Source organism: Otolemur garnettii, unplaced genomic scaffold, assembly GCF_000181295.1.
Source record: "Otolemur garnettii isolate 467f Iridium unplaced genomic scaffold, OtoGar3 scaffold00002, whole genome shotgun sequence".
NCBI classification, from domain to species: Eukaryota; Metazoa; Chordata; class Mammalia; order Primates; family Galagidae; genus Otolemur; species Otolemur garnettii.
Genome location: NW_003852397.1, coordinates 42,792,824 through 42,805,376, shown reverse-complemented (window position 1 = coordinate 42,805,376; position 12,553 = coordinate 42,792,824). Strand labels below are relative to the sequence as shown.

The following is a 12,553-nucleotide window of genomic DNA, read 5'->3' as shown; positions in this document are numbered from 1 at the left end:
AGGGAATGGGTGGAGGGAGGGGGTTTGGAGGGATCACTTCTGAGGTTTATCTTATAGGGGTACAGGTGAATCTTTCTAAGAGTAGAATGTGAACGTTTTAAAACAATAACTGAGAAAATGACATGTAGGCTGTGTTGAGCAGTTTGATGGAAGTATTTCAGATTGCATGTGAAAACCCTACACTGTACCCCAGAAGTGCATTAATGTACATAGTTACCATTCAATAAATAAAAAAAAACAGTCAAAAAAAAAAAACTTTTCTTCTCCAAATTCAGAACAGGGTCCAAAAGAATTAGCTCTTCCCCTCACAAGGGTGTCCAACCTTTTTTCTTTTCTGCTGAACACCAGAAGAATAAGAATATTCTTGGGCCACACATTAAATACCCAAACACTAATGAAAGTTGATTAGTAAAAGAGAAGGTCTTTGCATACTTTTCCTGATATCAACACTACAGATAAGCAAAACAGTCCTCAAATAACCTGCGTGTAGATGACAGGCTGCAGTTAGGGCACCCCTACAGTATTTCCCTTGGTGGAGAAAGTCAGTGCATTCTCTTTGGGAAAGTGGTATATTTGTGAGATTAAGAGATTGTTCTCTTGAGTCAGAAAACACTTTCCTGTCCCTGTTCTGCCTCTTTGTAGCTGTATGACTTTGGACCAGCTTTTTAACCTTGCCAAACTTCAGATTTCTTATCTATAAAATGGGGACAACAAGATTACCCAAACTTAAATAGCTGTTGTGAGAATTAAATCAGATGGTATTAAGAAAGGTACTTGAAACAATGCTTGGCACATAAGCACTACATAACAGCACTAGGTATTTGTGATGTTGTTGGTATTATTATTATAGTACTGAAATTTAGCATCTAAATCTTACCCTGCAAAATTTCTGGATACTCCACTGACATAGAAAAATTATCTGGCTAAACATGTCAGAGAATGTGCTTCTTTGCAGAGTTAGAACAAGAGTCGTAAAACTACAGCCCATTGCCCAAATATGGCTCCCTGGCAGCCAAATCCTGCCATGCCCACTTGTTTATGTTGCTTTTTATGGCTGCTTTTGCATTACAAGGGCAGAGTTGAGAAGTTGCAACTAAGACCATATGGCCCACAAAACCAAAAATATTTACTAGCTAACCCTTTATAGAAAAACTGAGAGAATCCTGTGTTGGAAGCATTTTTGTTCAAGATAACATGTTTAGTCTCTCTTATAATTCAAGGTAGGTTGCTAGTGCTAAGCAATTCTAAAGAAATTACCAAGATACCCATCATCCTTTCCTCGTTTGTGTCAAAGATCAAAGCCAAGTCTCAAGTAACTAGTAACAGAGAATAAGCATCACTGAAAGTAACAGACATAAGAATTGCTGCCTCCACTAATTATGGCTATACCATCCACACTCTGTACTTATTCTTGAAAGAAACAAAAGCTCTCTCATTTTTCTAAAACCAGGGATGAATTTCTCTTTGCTGTCCTTCCAGTACAGAGATATTTTCAGTCACTATTGGAACAAAGATTTTTCTTTTTGTGTTGGCATATGTGTTTGTGTATGTACATGTATGTGTGTATATATGTGTATGTCACACACTTCACAATGCTATTTTTGTTCACAAGATCTCTCCCATGAAGCTTATATTCTAACAGAGGGAATCAAAAGTCCCAAAGATATATATTTTTTAAAAGATAATTCCTGATAGTGTAACAGATACAAAGAAACAAAACAGGACTCTGGGATGGAAAGAGATTGGAAAGGAATAAATGGGACTACTTCAGATTGAGTGGCTGGGGAAGGCCTTTCACAAGAAGAGACATTTGTACCAAAACCTGCATAACAAGAAGCAGCCAATTCCACAGAAATAAAAAGTAGTAGTGTTCCAGGTCAAAAGCAGAAATGAGCTTGGTGTGTTGAGGATAGGGGAAAAAACACCAGCATGGCTTGAAGGCAAGCAGTATAAAGTGAGATTAGAAAGGGAGGTCATGTCTAGACCATGTGGGGTCTTACAGGCCTTGGTAAAGTGTTTGAATTTTATCCTAAATGAAATGGGAAGCCATCAGTAGGTTTGCAGCAGGGAAATAACATGATCTGATTTGTATGATAAGAATTTTGATCTAATTTGTATGACTGGCGTTTGGGAAGCAATGGAAAGTGAAAGCAGAAAGACAAAAAACACCCTGCAGTTCAGGGTAAAAATAATAATGGTGGTAGAAACAAAGAGCAGTGATTACTCAGGGTATGTTTTGAAAATACAATTGGCTGGGATTACTGAAGGATTAGGAAAGGGTGACTCTTACTAGTCTTGTGATCTAAGCAACCAGGTGGTTGGTGGAGTAATTTACCAGTGATGGATTCATGCATTGTTCATTCAACAGATGTTTACAGAGATCAACTTTATGCCAGGTATTGTTCTAGGCAACAGGAACTACAGCAGTGAAAGAAGTAGCCAAATTCCTATTCTGGTAGAATTGATATTCCAGGGAGGATAGAAAATAAGAAAGCTTTAAAAAGATGTGAGGAATATGGCGAGGAAAGTGGAGGTAACCAACTAGCAAATCCTATTGATTCTTTCTCCTATGTGTTGTAGTAGTTCAAGCTGAAAATAGATGGCAGCTGCAGTATAGCCACATTTGGGGTATACTTGGAAAATGTTGGGGGAGGAAGATCTTCCATATGGGCTGAGCTATTAATACATCAGGTCACTCACTCAGCGCAGCAGAAGTGGCCCATCAAGTAAGAATACATAGAAATTCCTGGGCAATGACTGAAGGCATTTTTAGTTAGGAGTCTAGAAGGAAAGGAACCAGAAAAGTGAGGAAATTTCTTAAGTAGAGGCATGTATGGACATACAGACACTTTGTGAAGGGTAAAGACTTCTGTATCACACATTTATATCCACTAGAAAGCACCCGTTAGGAGGGCTGAACAATTACATAGACAAAATGACTACCATTTGACATTAGCCAGCCTTTGTCACTGGCTACCCAGATCTTGCAAAAAAGAAACATGAACAAAGTGGTTACAGTGGCTGAAATGGAGGCTACAGATGGACTCAACAATATGGACTTTCACTTACCAGGACAGATGTAGCTACTGCCGCCTCCATTTACCAAGTTGAGACTAGTTACTACTGCCTCTGAATGTCCAACCTAGCTCAAAAGGAAGTACCTGTGGTTGGTTCATCCTCATAGACACAGATACCTGTTTCAGGTGTGGCTTTGCCTTTCCTGCCCATAGCCTCAGCTAGCAGCATTATCTGCAGCCTTGTGGAATACATAACACACAGGCATGGATCACTTATAACACAGCCTCTGAGCAGGGGGACCTACTGCATAGCAAAGGGTCACAGGCCCATGGGAATAGGCCTATCACATGGATCCATGGGTTATATCATACATCACATCATTCAGAAGCAGCCAGTCTCAAAGAAGCTGGAACAATCTTTCATAGGAACACATGAATCACAGCTCAGAGGCAGCATTCGGACTGGATCTGATGCCATTCTCAGGATGCAGCATATATTTAAATCAAAGACCTTCATACGGGGCTAAATCTCCAACAAAAACACATGAATTCAGGAATCAAGAGATTTGGAAAACAGGAGCAAGCAGCCCACGTAGCATCACTCCCAGTGATCCAATCAGAGTAAGGGATTTTACGCTTTCCATCTTTGCAACTCTGGGCTATGCAGTGTTGGAAGTTGTGCTCTTCAAACATCACACTCTTCCCAGGGGACATAGCAAGTATCACATTGAACAAGGCTGTAGATGTCACTGGGACCTTAATCAGCTGGAGAGGTGGTGCTGTATTCACACAATTAGAACTGGGAGAATATACATGGTGTCTAGGTGGTCTGCTTGGGGACATCCTAGTATCCCTTTCCTCCCAACTCCAGGCTCAATGATACATGCAGCGACTACTGTCTGAAAAGGGTCTAGTTATGATCACCAACAGTGTACAATACTCAGGAATGAAGGTTTGGGTCACACCACCAGGGAAGCCACCAAGCCTGCCGAGATGACAGCTGAGAGTGAGGGGAATTTAGAATGAATAGTAGGTTAGAGAGAGGATGAATACCTGTTGTGGACCTGAGAACAACTACAGCATCACAGGCTATAGTTTGACCTACTAACTTCTCTCTTCCAAATTTTCCCTTAGGAGGTTACACAAAAAGCCAATTTCACCACTACATAATATATCCACATACAAATCTGCTCTGTACCCCCTAAATCAATATAAATTTTAAAAAATAGAGTAAATGTTTCCCCAGGAAGAGAGGCCCACAGAAATCATGGAGGAGCTGTACCACAAATCTGCTTGAAGAAAAAAGATCTCTGCGGTGTAAGGGGTGGATTACAATGGCCATGAAAAATGCATTTTCCAGATCACTGTGCCCGGGCAGTTCCCAGCCAATAACCAGACACAGAGAGGGTATTAATGCAAGCCTATTCCTGAGAAAGGTGGAACTCCTTTAAGAGATTTTGAACCCACCACCTCCGGCATATGGGACTGGCACCCTACTCCTTTGAGCCACAGGTGCCACCCCTTTTAAGAGATTTTGGATCATGAATTCCCCCTTACCCTGACCAAAACTTTCTTAGAATGTCATTTTAGTCTGAGACCTTTCCTGCCTACTCCTCTTTCATGCCTCACCTTCACAGGTGTCAGACTTTTATTGCAGTCTGAAGGTTCTCTCTGCCTTCTTCTGCTCATTCCTTTATCCTTCACAAGGTATCTTCCACAACAAACTTCTGAAACAGAAAATCTCATTTGGGTATGTCAAAGATATCTATATTGATTGACAAATTTTAAAAATTCAGGCCAGGCACAGTGGCTCACACCTGTAATCCTAGCATTCTGGGAGGCCCACACAGGAGGATCACTTGGGCCTAGAAGTTCAAGACCAGCTTGAGCAAAATCAAGACTCCCCATCTCTACATTAACAAGGCGTGATGGTGTCTGCCTGTAGTCCCAGCAACTTGAGAGGCTGAGGCAAGGTAATCACATCAGCCCAGAAGTTTGAGGTTAATAGTGAGGTCTGATGACATAACTGTACTCTAGCCCAGGCAGTAGAGTGAGACCACCTCAAAAAAAGAAGACAAAATCAGCAATTTAAGAAGAATGAATTACTGATAAACCTCAAAAACATTAAGAAAGCCAGGAGCAAAAGAATATATTCTATATGATTCTATTTATATAGAATTCTAGAAAAGGCTAATCTTACTAGTAGTGATAGAAAACTCTTTGGTGATCACCTGGAGCTGGGGGGACTGACTACAAAGGGGCACAGAGGAATTTGGGGGTTGATAAAAAATGTTCTTGATTTTGATTAAGGTGGCGGTTACTTATGTACATGCATACCTTTGTCAAAATTAATTGAACTATACACTTAAAAAATGATTATGCATTTTATTGTACATAAATTATAAATTATGCCCTAATAAAGCTGATAGAAAAAAAAAAGATTTTCAACTTGGAAGAAACGTGGGTCAAAATATTCTGCTTCATGCAGGCTGCAATCTTTTCTTACCTAGATTTTACAATATCCTTCTTACTGTATTCCCTTAAGGGAATCAAGCTTCCTTCTAATCTGTTTTTACTCTGCAGCCAGTGATGTATTTAAAAGAAAATATGGTTATGTCATTCCAAATAACCCTCATTCTTCACCTTTTCAGTCAGGGTTGAATCAAAGAAACAGAACCACTAAAACATACTTAGTGAGAACTAGTTAAACGGTGTCTATAATGCTATTACGTTCACTGACATCTTCTGATGCTGGAGTTTGAAGTCCACAAGGCAGGCTGTTGGAAGAGAAGATGGATGTACAGTTCCAAAATAAGACAGAACCCATAAACACAAGAAACCTGTCAGTTCTTATCACCTCTGACTTTGATGGTATAGAGAAGACGCTGGGCCTTCCATTATCATGGAACTAAACACATACTTACCTAATCTAAAAGTCAGAGAAACTAAAGGATGACCCAGGGTAAGGTGAAGCAGTTGCAGGCTCAGCCACTACCTCACAGCAAGGGGAGCCAATAGGCAAGCAACATGTATGAGTTACAAAATAGCCAATTCACTTTCATCCTCCAAATCTCCCACAGGAATCTCTTATGGACCACCCTTACCGAGCATACACAGTAAAGGGGATCCTGGGAAATGTAGTTCAGCCTACCAAATTGATCCATTACAAAGCCATCCTAAACCTTAAGTGCTTTCCATTATCTTTACTGCCTTAACAAAACCCTGTTCATCGCTGAAGAACGTATTTATCCCCTTATTCACTCCACCCCATTGCTATATAAACTTCTGTTACCACATAAACTTCTGCCTTACTTTGAGAGTCACCCAGAAAGCAGAGTCTGAAAAAGGTGGTTTGTTTGGGAGGTAATTCCTGCAGGAAGTGTGGGGAGGGTTAGGAAAGGGTTGGAAAAGCAAGTAAAGGGGGGAAAGCGACTAAAGGGGTGTGACTTAATGCTGTGGGCAACTGGAACTCTGTATCTCTGCAAATCCTGAGGTCCTATATAGAACCCTCTGAAGGAGGGTGAGGTCCTTACCCCCCAACTGCCATCCTCGTTGCTTGAGTGTCACCTTTGAGGCACTTGTCCTCCTCCCTCTCCCAATAGTTCCAGCCTGCTACAGATGAACGAGATCCCTTGGCCTCAGAGAAAGCCCAAAGGCAGAAAAGTAGAGGGACCACCGGCACTTGTAGTTGTATGTTGGGAGAACATAAGATACTACCAAAGCTGCCATGAAGTAGAGTAGGGTTGAGAGGATGTGGCCTGAGTCACCAATAACTTCTCCTCTACTTCCCAAAGACTTTTACCTCCATTATCTCTAGATGCCAACATAAATACAAAAGAATAAGAATGCCAAACCAATTTCACTTTCTTTCTTTCAGAGTACTGACGAGTTGGGAGTTTAGGAAAATTTCATTAACTTACTGAATTACAGTATGGATAATACAAAGAAATGAGAGCTAGATAAGTAATGGGTCTACAGATGAACTGCTAACAGATACACTCAAAGAATACTGATCAATGATGCAAACTCCCAGTTATACTGTATTTCTTCCTTCATAGGAAGGGGAACACCTGGAGCTGCACACTGCAGCAGCCCTAGACAGCACAGAGTAGCTACTCACTAAATGCCCATGAAAGGGACAAGAGTAGGTGAAAGATCGTAGACGTTGTTTGACCTGGAGTATCAGGAAAACACAGGTAAGTGGTTCTAATGTGGAAGTTATTTTGTTCCCCCAGAACATATGTGGTAACGTCTAGGAAGATTTTTGTTTGTCACACCTGGAGAAAGGGGTGCTATGAGAATCTAGTAGGAAGAGACCAGGATGCTATTAAACATTCTATGATGCAATCTCCCTTTCCCCAACAAAGAATTATCCTACCCAAAATAACAAAGTGCCAAGATTGAGAAACCATGATATAAAAGATACAACATTTAAAAAATCAATCTATTTAATCACAAATGGTTTGTCCTACATGCCAGCAATACAAAGTGTTGCATTAGTACCTCCAAAGCCAAAGGAATTGGTGAGTCCAATACATCTTTTCGCGGTTTTCCATTCCTGTGCCTTTAGTGGAACATAATTGAGATCAAATTCTGGTTCTGTACAATCCAGGTTTAAAGTAGGTGGTAGTTTTTGATAATAACAAGCTAGTGTGGTAAAAGCTGCCTCGACTGCCCCGGCAGCTCCCAGCAAATGTCCTGTGGCTCCCTTTGTTGAAGAAATAGCAAGAGCATACGCATGGTCTCTGAAGAGACGTTTGATAGCTTTGTTTTCCGCAGCATCTCCCAATGGTGTGGAAGTTGCATGTGCATTGATGTAAGATATCTCTTCAGGTTGTACACCTGCATCTTTTACAGCAGCAGCCATACATCTAATAAAATAAGAAAAAAAATTATGAGGACTGAGTTTAATTTTAACAGAGATTCTTTTTCTGTATGGCATATGCAAAAGAAATACAGGCATCCTAGTATATTAGAAAAAGAATTCTCTGCTCTCCTAACAGAAATCCATCTTGAAGTACCATGTCAGTTAGAATACTATCTACATGGAAATTATGAGTTATACATTGGACTGATTCATCCCCATGAGTTAAATCCACAACGTATAATTATATAACCTCTAATAAAATATAATTCTATTTATTTGAATTGGCATGTTTCTATGTTGACTCACCTAGGATAATTTTTCTTCTTGGGATTTTTTATAAATATGGCAACTTTTTGTGAGCATTATAACTATGTTTTAATTTTTTCTTTTACATTTAAATGTAAAACTTAGCATATTTCTCAATAATCTACTACATCAACAGTTCAAATAACCTTTCAAAATCTTCTAGGCTATAAGAATTCTAAATGGGCCAGGCGCAGGGGCTCATGCCTGTCATGCTAGCACTCTAGAAAGCTGAAGCAGGAGAATCATTTGAGCTCGGGAGTTCTAGACTAGCCTAAGCAGCAGAGCAAGACCCCCATCTCTACTAAAAATAAAAAAAATTAACTGGGCATTGTGGCAGATGCCTGTAGTCCCAGCTACTCAGAAGGCTGAGGCATCACTTGGATCCAGGAGTTTCAGGTTGATGTGAGCTAGGGTGATGCCATGGCATTCTAGCCTGGGAAACAGAGTGAGAGTCTGTCTCAAAAAAAATAATAACAGGGCACAGTGGCTTATGCCTGTCATCCGAGCACTCTGGGAGGTCCAAGCAAATGGTTGTTTCAAACTCCAAAGGCTGGTCTCAAACTCTCAAGCTCGGGAGTTTGAGACCAGCCTGAACAAGAGTGATACCCTGTCTCTACTAAAAATGGAAAAATTAGCTGGGCATAGTGGAGCATGCCTTTAGTCCGAGCTACTCAGGAGACTGAGGCATGAGGACTGCTCAAGTCAAAGAGTTTGAAGTAGCTGTGAGCTATGATGCCACCACACTCTACTCAAAGTGAAACTTTGTCTCAAAAAATAAACAATAAAAATTTAAAAACCTAAATAATTATGAAGCTTAGCCAAAAAAAAAAAAACAACAAATCTAAAACTAAAAAATTTCTCTGGAAAAACTTTTGAACACCTTTTAGATGTCAAAAATCTTCTTTTTAGTTCCGAAACATATCTATATCTACATCTATACAGATATAGATATGTTATTTTATTATTTTTTTTTGCAGTTTTTGGCCAGGGCTAGGTTTGAACCCACCACCTCCGGCATATGGGGTCAGCGTTCTACTCCTTGGAGCCACAGGCGCCACCCTAGATATTTCTTAATAGGCAGCTCAGAATTTAATTTAAAGTATGCTGAAAGGATTCTGTTAAATATTACTATTTCTTCATCTAGCTTGTTACTATGCTTGACATTTATAGCACCAGCAACTACTCACTAAAACTCAAAAGTATAATTTAGGGGTTGAAAAATCATGGCCCTGCTTTTTTAAACATTTTCATCAGAACACATAACATGCCCATTTATTTACATATTGTCTCTGACTGCCTTCACACTACAATGGCATAGCTGAATAGTTGCAACAGACTCTATGCCCACAAAGCCAAAAATATTTACTATTTGTCCCATTACAGAAAAGGTTTACTAACTCCTGGCTATTTCAACTGAGTAAGCACAGTATGATTTAAAAGACAAAGCTATTATCTAACACACTGACATATTATTATTTTTTTAAACACAGTACTTATCTCTTTTACAACTGAAAAACTGCTTTTCAAAGTGTGGCCCTTAGACCAGCAGCATCACCATCACCTGAAAGCTTATTAGAAACACAGACTCTCAAGTGCCACCCAAGACCTTCAGAGTCAGAGTCAGCGTTGTGAATAAGATCTCTGGGTAATTAAAGATTGAGAAGTGCTGATCTGAAAAGAACAGAACCCTGATGAAAAGCAGCAGACAGGAGACAAATACAAAAGGGTTGGCTTTACTCTCCCCATCTGATGAAGGGTCAAGAAGGAGGAAGACTTGGGAACGAGCACATTGATGGTTGTTAAACAGAAATGAAGGCATGAGAAGTTGCCAGAGACACATACGGTCTTCTTCACAATTGTACTGGCTTTAACTCAAATACAATTTTTATAAGGATATTCAAGTGTTTTCAAATATTTCAAATGTTTAAAGCAAAGAATTCAAAACCATATGGAGTTTAAAATAGAAAAACAAAGATACTGTGCAACAAGGCCTGATACTACAATTTTCCTTACTTTGGGACCCCAATAAAGTGTTTTATTTGAAGAAATATTTGGAAAGAAACAACCATTTTTTTACCTTAAAGCACCTTGTCCTTCAGGATCAGGGGCGGTTATATGACCAGCATCACCTGAGAGTCCATAGCCCAAAATTTCCGCATAGATTCTGGCCCCTCGTTGAACAGCATGTTCATGTTCTTCCAGCACCAGCATAGCTGCGCCTTCTCCCATTACAAAACCATCTCTCTTTGGATGAAAGGGTCGACATGCCAACTTAGGATCTGAGTTTGTGCTCAGAGCCCGGGCTCTGGAAAACCCAGCGAGAGATAAAGGGCTAATGCAAGAATCTGTACCTCCAGCCACCATCACATCAGCATCACCATGTGCTATAAATCTAAAAGAGTCCCCTACAGCATGAGCTCCTGTGGTACAGGCTGTGGAGACTGCATGATTGGGGCCCTTGAGTTTATATCGAATGCTGACCTGGCCTGCTGCCATATTGACCAGAATCTTAGGAACAAAGAATGGGCTAACTTTACTGTAACCTTTTGTCTGAAACATCAAAGCGGTTTCAGAAACAACTTCCAGAGGAATCATTCCCATGCCAATTGCAACACCTGTAGCCACCTGATCAGCTTCGGACTGAGGATGCCAGCCAGAATCTTTCAAGGCTAATTCTGAAGCAGCAATGGCCATAATGGTGGGAGAAGACATAGACTTGATATCTGATTTGGACACAAAGTTTTGTTCATTGAACTGACCTTCATCACAACCTCTTGGCACATAAGCAGCAACACTGCAAGGGATACTCTTATACTCTTCACCAACCACTGAAACAATTCCATTCTCTCCTTGGATAAGACGATCCCATACCAGCTGAGTTCCAACACCAAGAGGTGTCACTAAGCCAATTCCTGTAATAACAACCCGCCTATGCAATTTAGATGTTGGCACAGTTCCAAAAAATCTCCTTTTACTTCTTGTTAACTGCTGCCATAATCTTGAATATCGAAGAGGAGTGCTTGTAATTTTCAGGAAATTCTGCAAGCAGTTTGACAACATGGTTGAAATTCTGAGGATCAGAAACACATTCCTGTAACAGACCACAACACACTGAGAAGGTATCCTTAAGGGCCAAAAAAACGACATCTAAGATGTTCTTTTGGGTGCCTGATATGTACTGTTAATGAGCACAGGAAAATAATTGTTACATCATTTTAATTTCTATTTTATCATCAAACAACTTGTTCAGACTTAACTCCCTCTTCAGACTATAAGTACCCTCAGACACTGGAAGAAGTGAATTAGTCATTCAATTCACCAAAACAGATTTTTTTTCAGTATTACTAAGGCCTTATTTTAAATAGCATTTGCGGTGTCAGTGGCACAGAAGACTTATGTCAGGGCCTATTCTTTGAGGTGCAGTAAGTGGGCTTTATCAACCTTCAGTTTCTAGACATAACCAGCCTGTTTGCAAGGCCGCCCAGAACCAACAGCCTTAGCCCGATTGTTTGGACGCTCGGGCCGACAACAGACTGGGTCTAGGCTTGCGCCTGGGAGAAGAGGACAGATGTTTCCACTCTGCTAGACTTCTCCAATCGGGGCATCTGAGGAAGGAGAGTTAGGTCTAGCTGATCACTCCAAGGGCGAGAGGAAAGGGGTGTGGCCATTCCCTGCACTGCCTCCAAAGAAAGCATATCGAGAGGTAAAAAAATCAGGCCCCACATCCCAGTAATCCCCTCTCGAAAAAAGTCCCCGACCCAATTTGGCTGTGGAGGGACTGCACCCTGCTACCTGTACCAAGGCTGAACGCACAGCGACGGACCTCAGCGCTGACGCTTTCGAACGCACGCGCACGCATACGCACACGCACACACGCCCATGCGCGCTCGCACGCACACGTCACGCCCGAGCCGGCTTCAGCCGGTTGAGCGTTCCGGGTCACCTTGGCCGAGGTCAGACCGTGGGGGGCGGCGGCTGGGTGCGACTTTATCTTAGCAGAGACAACCCTGTCAGAACCTCAGTGATTCGCGGATAATCCTACACCTGCTAAAAACGCGATGAGATCGCATTTTCTCCTGTCAAAAGGACATTTCTCTTGGGCAGTGGTGTTGTCAGAGAAGGGACACCGTCGTAGTCTACTGGACTCCTGGAAAAGAACGAAGGAAATGACTGTAGCCTTAAAACGACTACTGTATTTCCAGAGTTATTTATAATAATGAGTAAAGTGCAACAAGAATGCCCAACATCAGGAAAAAGTGTGATTTTGTGACACATCCAAATGTCATGCAGCCACTTAATAATTTTAGGGGTGAATGTTAATGTGCAAAGATGTTGAGAATATTCATTAGGAGATACAGCCACC

General features: G+C 41.0%; 1 protein-coding gene across 3 annotated transcripts; it reads right to left on the bottom strand.

The window, feature by feature from the left end:
• Window positions 1-7,443: 7,443 nt before the first annotated feature.
• OXSM (3-oxoacyl-ACP synthase, mitochondrial) lies at window positions 7,444-12,026 on the bottom strand. Of its 3 annotated transcripts, none has more exons than XM_023513814.1 (3): window positions 12,014-12,026; window positions 10,268-11,281; window positions 7,444-7,888 (listed from the first exon to the last, which is right to left on the bottom strand). In XM_023513814.1, exons 2-3 carry the CDS (start codon window positions 11,248-11,250, stop codon window positions 7,486-7,488), a joined length of 1,386 nt encoding a protein of 461 aa, XP_023369582.1. In that variant the 5' UTR covers window positions 11,251-11,281; window positions 12,014-12,026; the 3' UTR covers window positions 7,444-7,485. The 3 variants fall into 3 exon arrangements, with proteins under 3 accessions (XP_023369582.1, XP_003781800.1, XP_023369573.1); XM_003781752.2 differs by lacking the exon at window positions 12,014-12,026 and adding an exon at window positions 11,983-12,012; XM_023513805.1 differs by lacking the exon at window positions 12,014-12,026 and having other exon boundaries at window positions 10,268-11,377.
• Window positions 12,027-12,553: the final 527 nt, after the last annotated feature.

Coding starts and splice junctions, on each gene's coding strand:
- OXSM (XM_023513805.1), bottom strand. CDS start 11,337: ATGTCGTTTTTTTGGCCCTTAAGGATACCTTCTCAGTGTGTTGTGGTC. Junction 7,889..10,267: donor GAAGGACAAGGTGCTTTAAG/GTAAAAAAATGG, acceptor TTATTTTATTAG/ATGTATGGCTGCTGCTGTAA.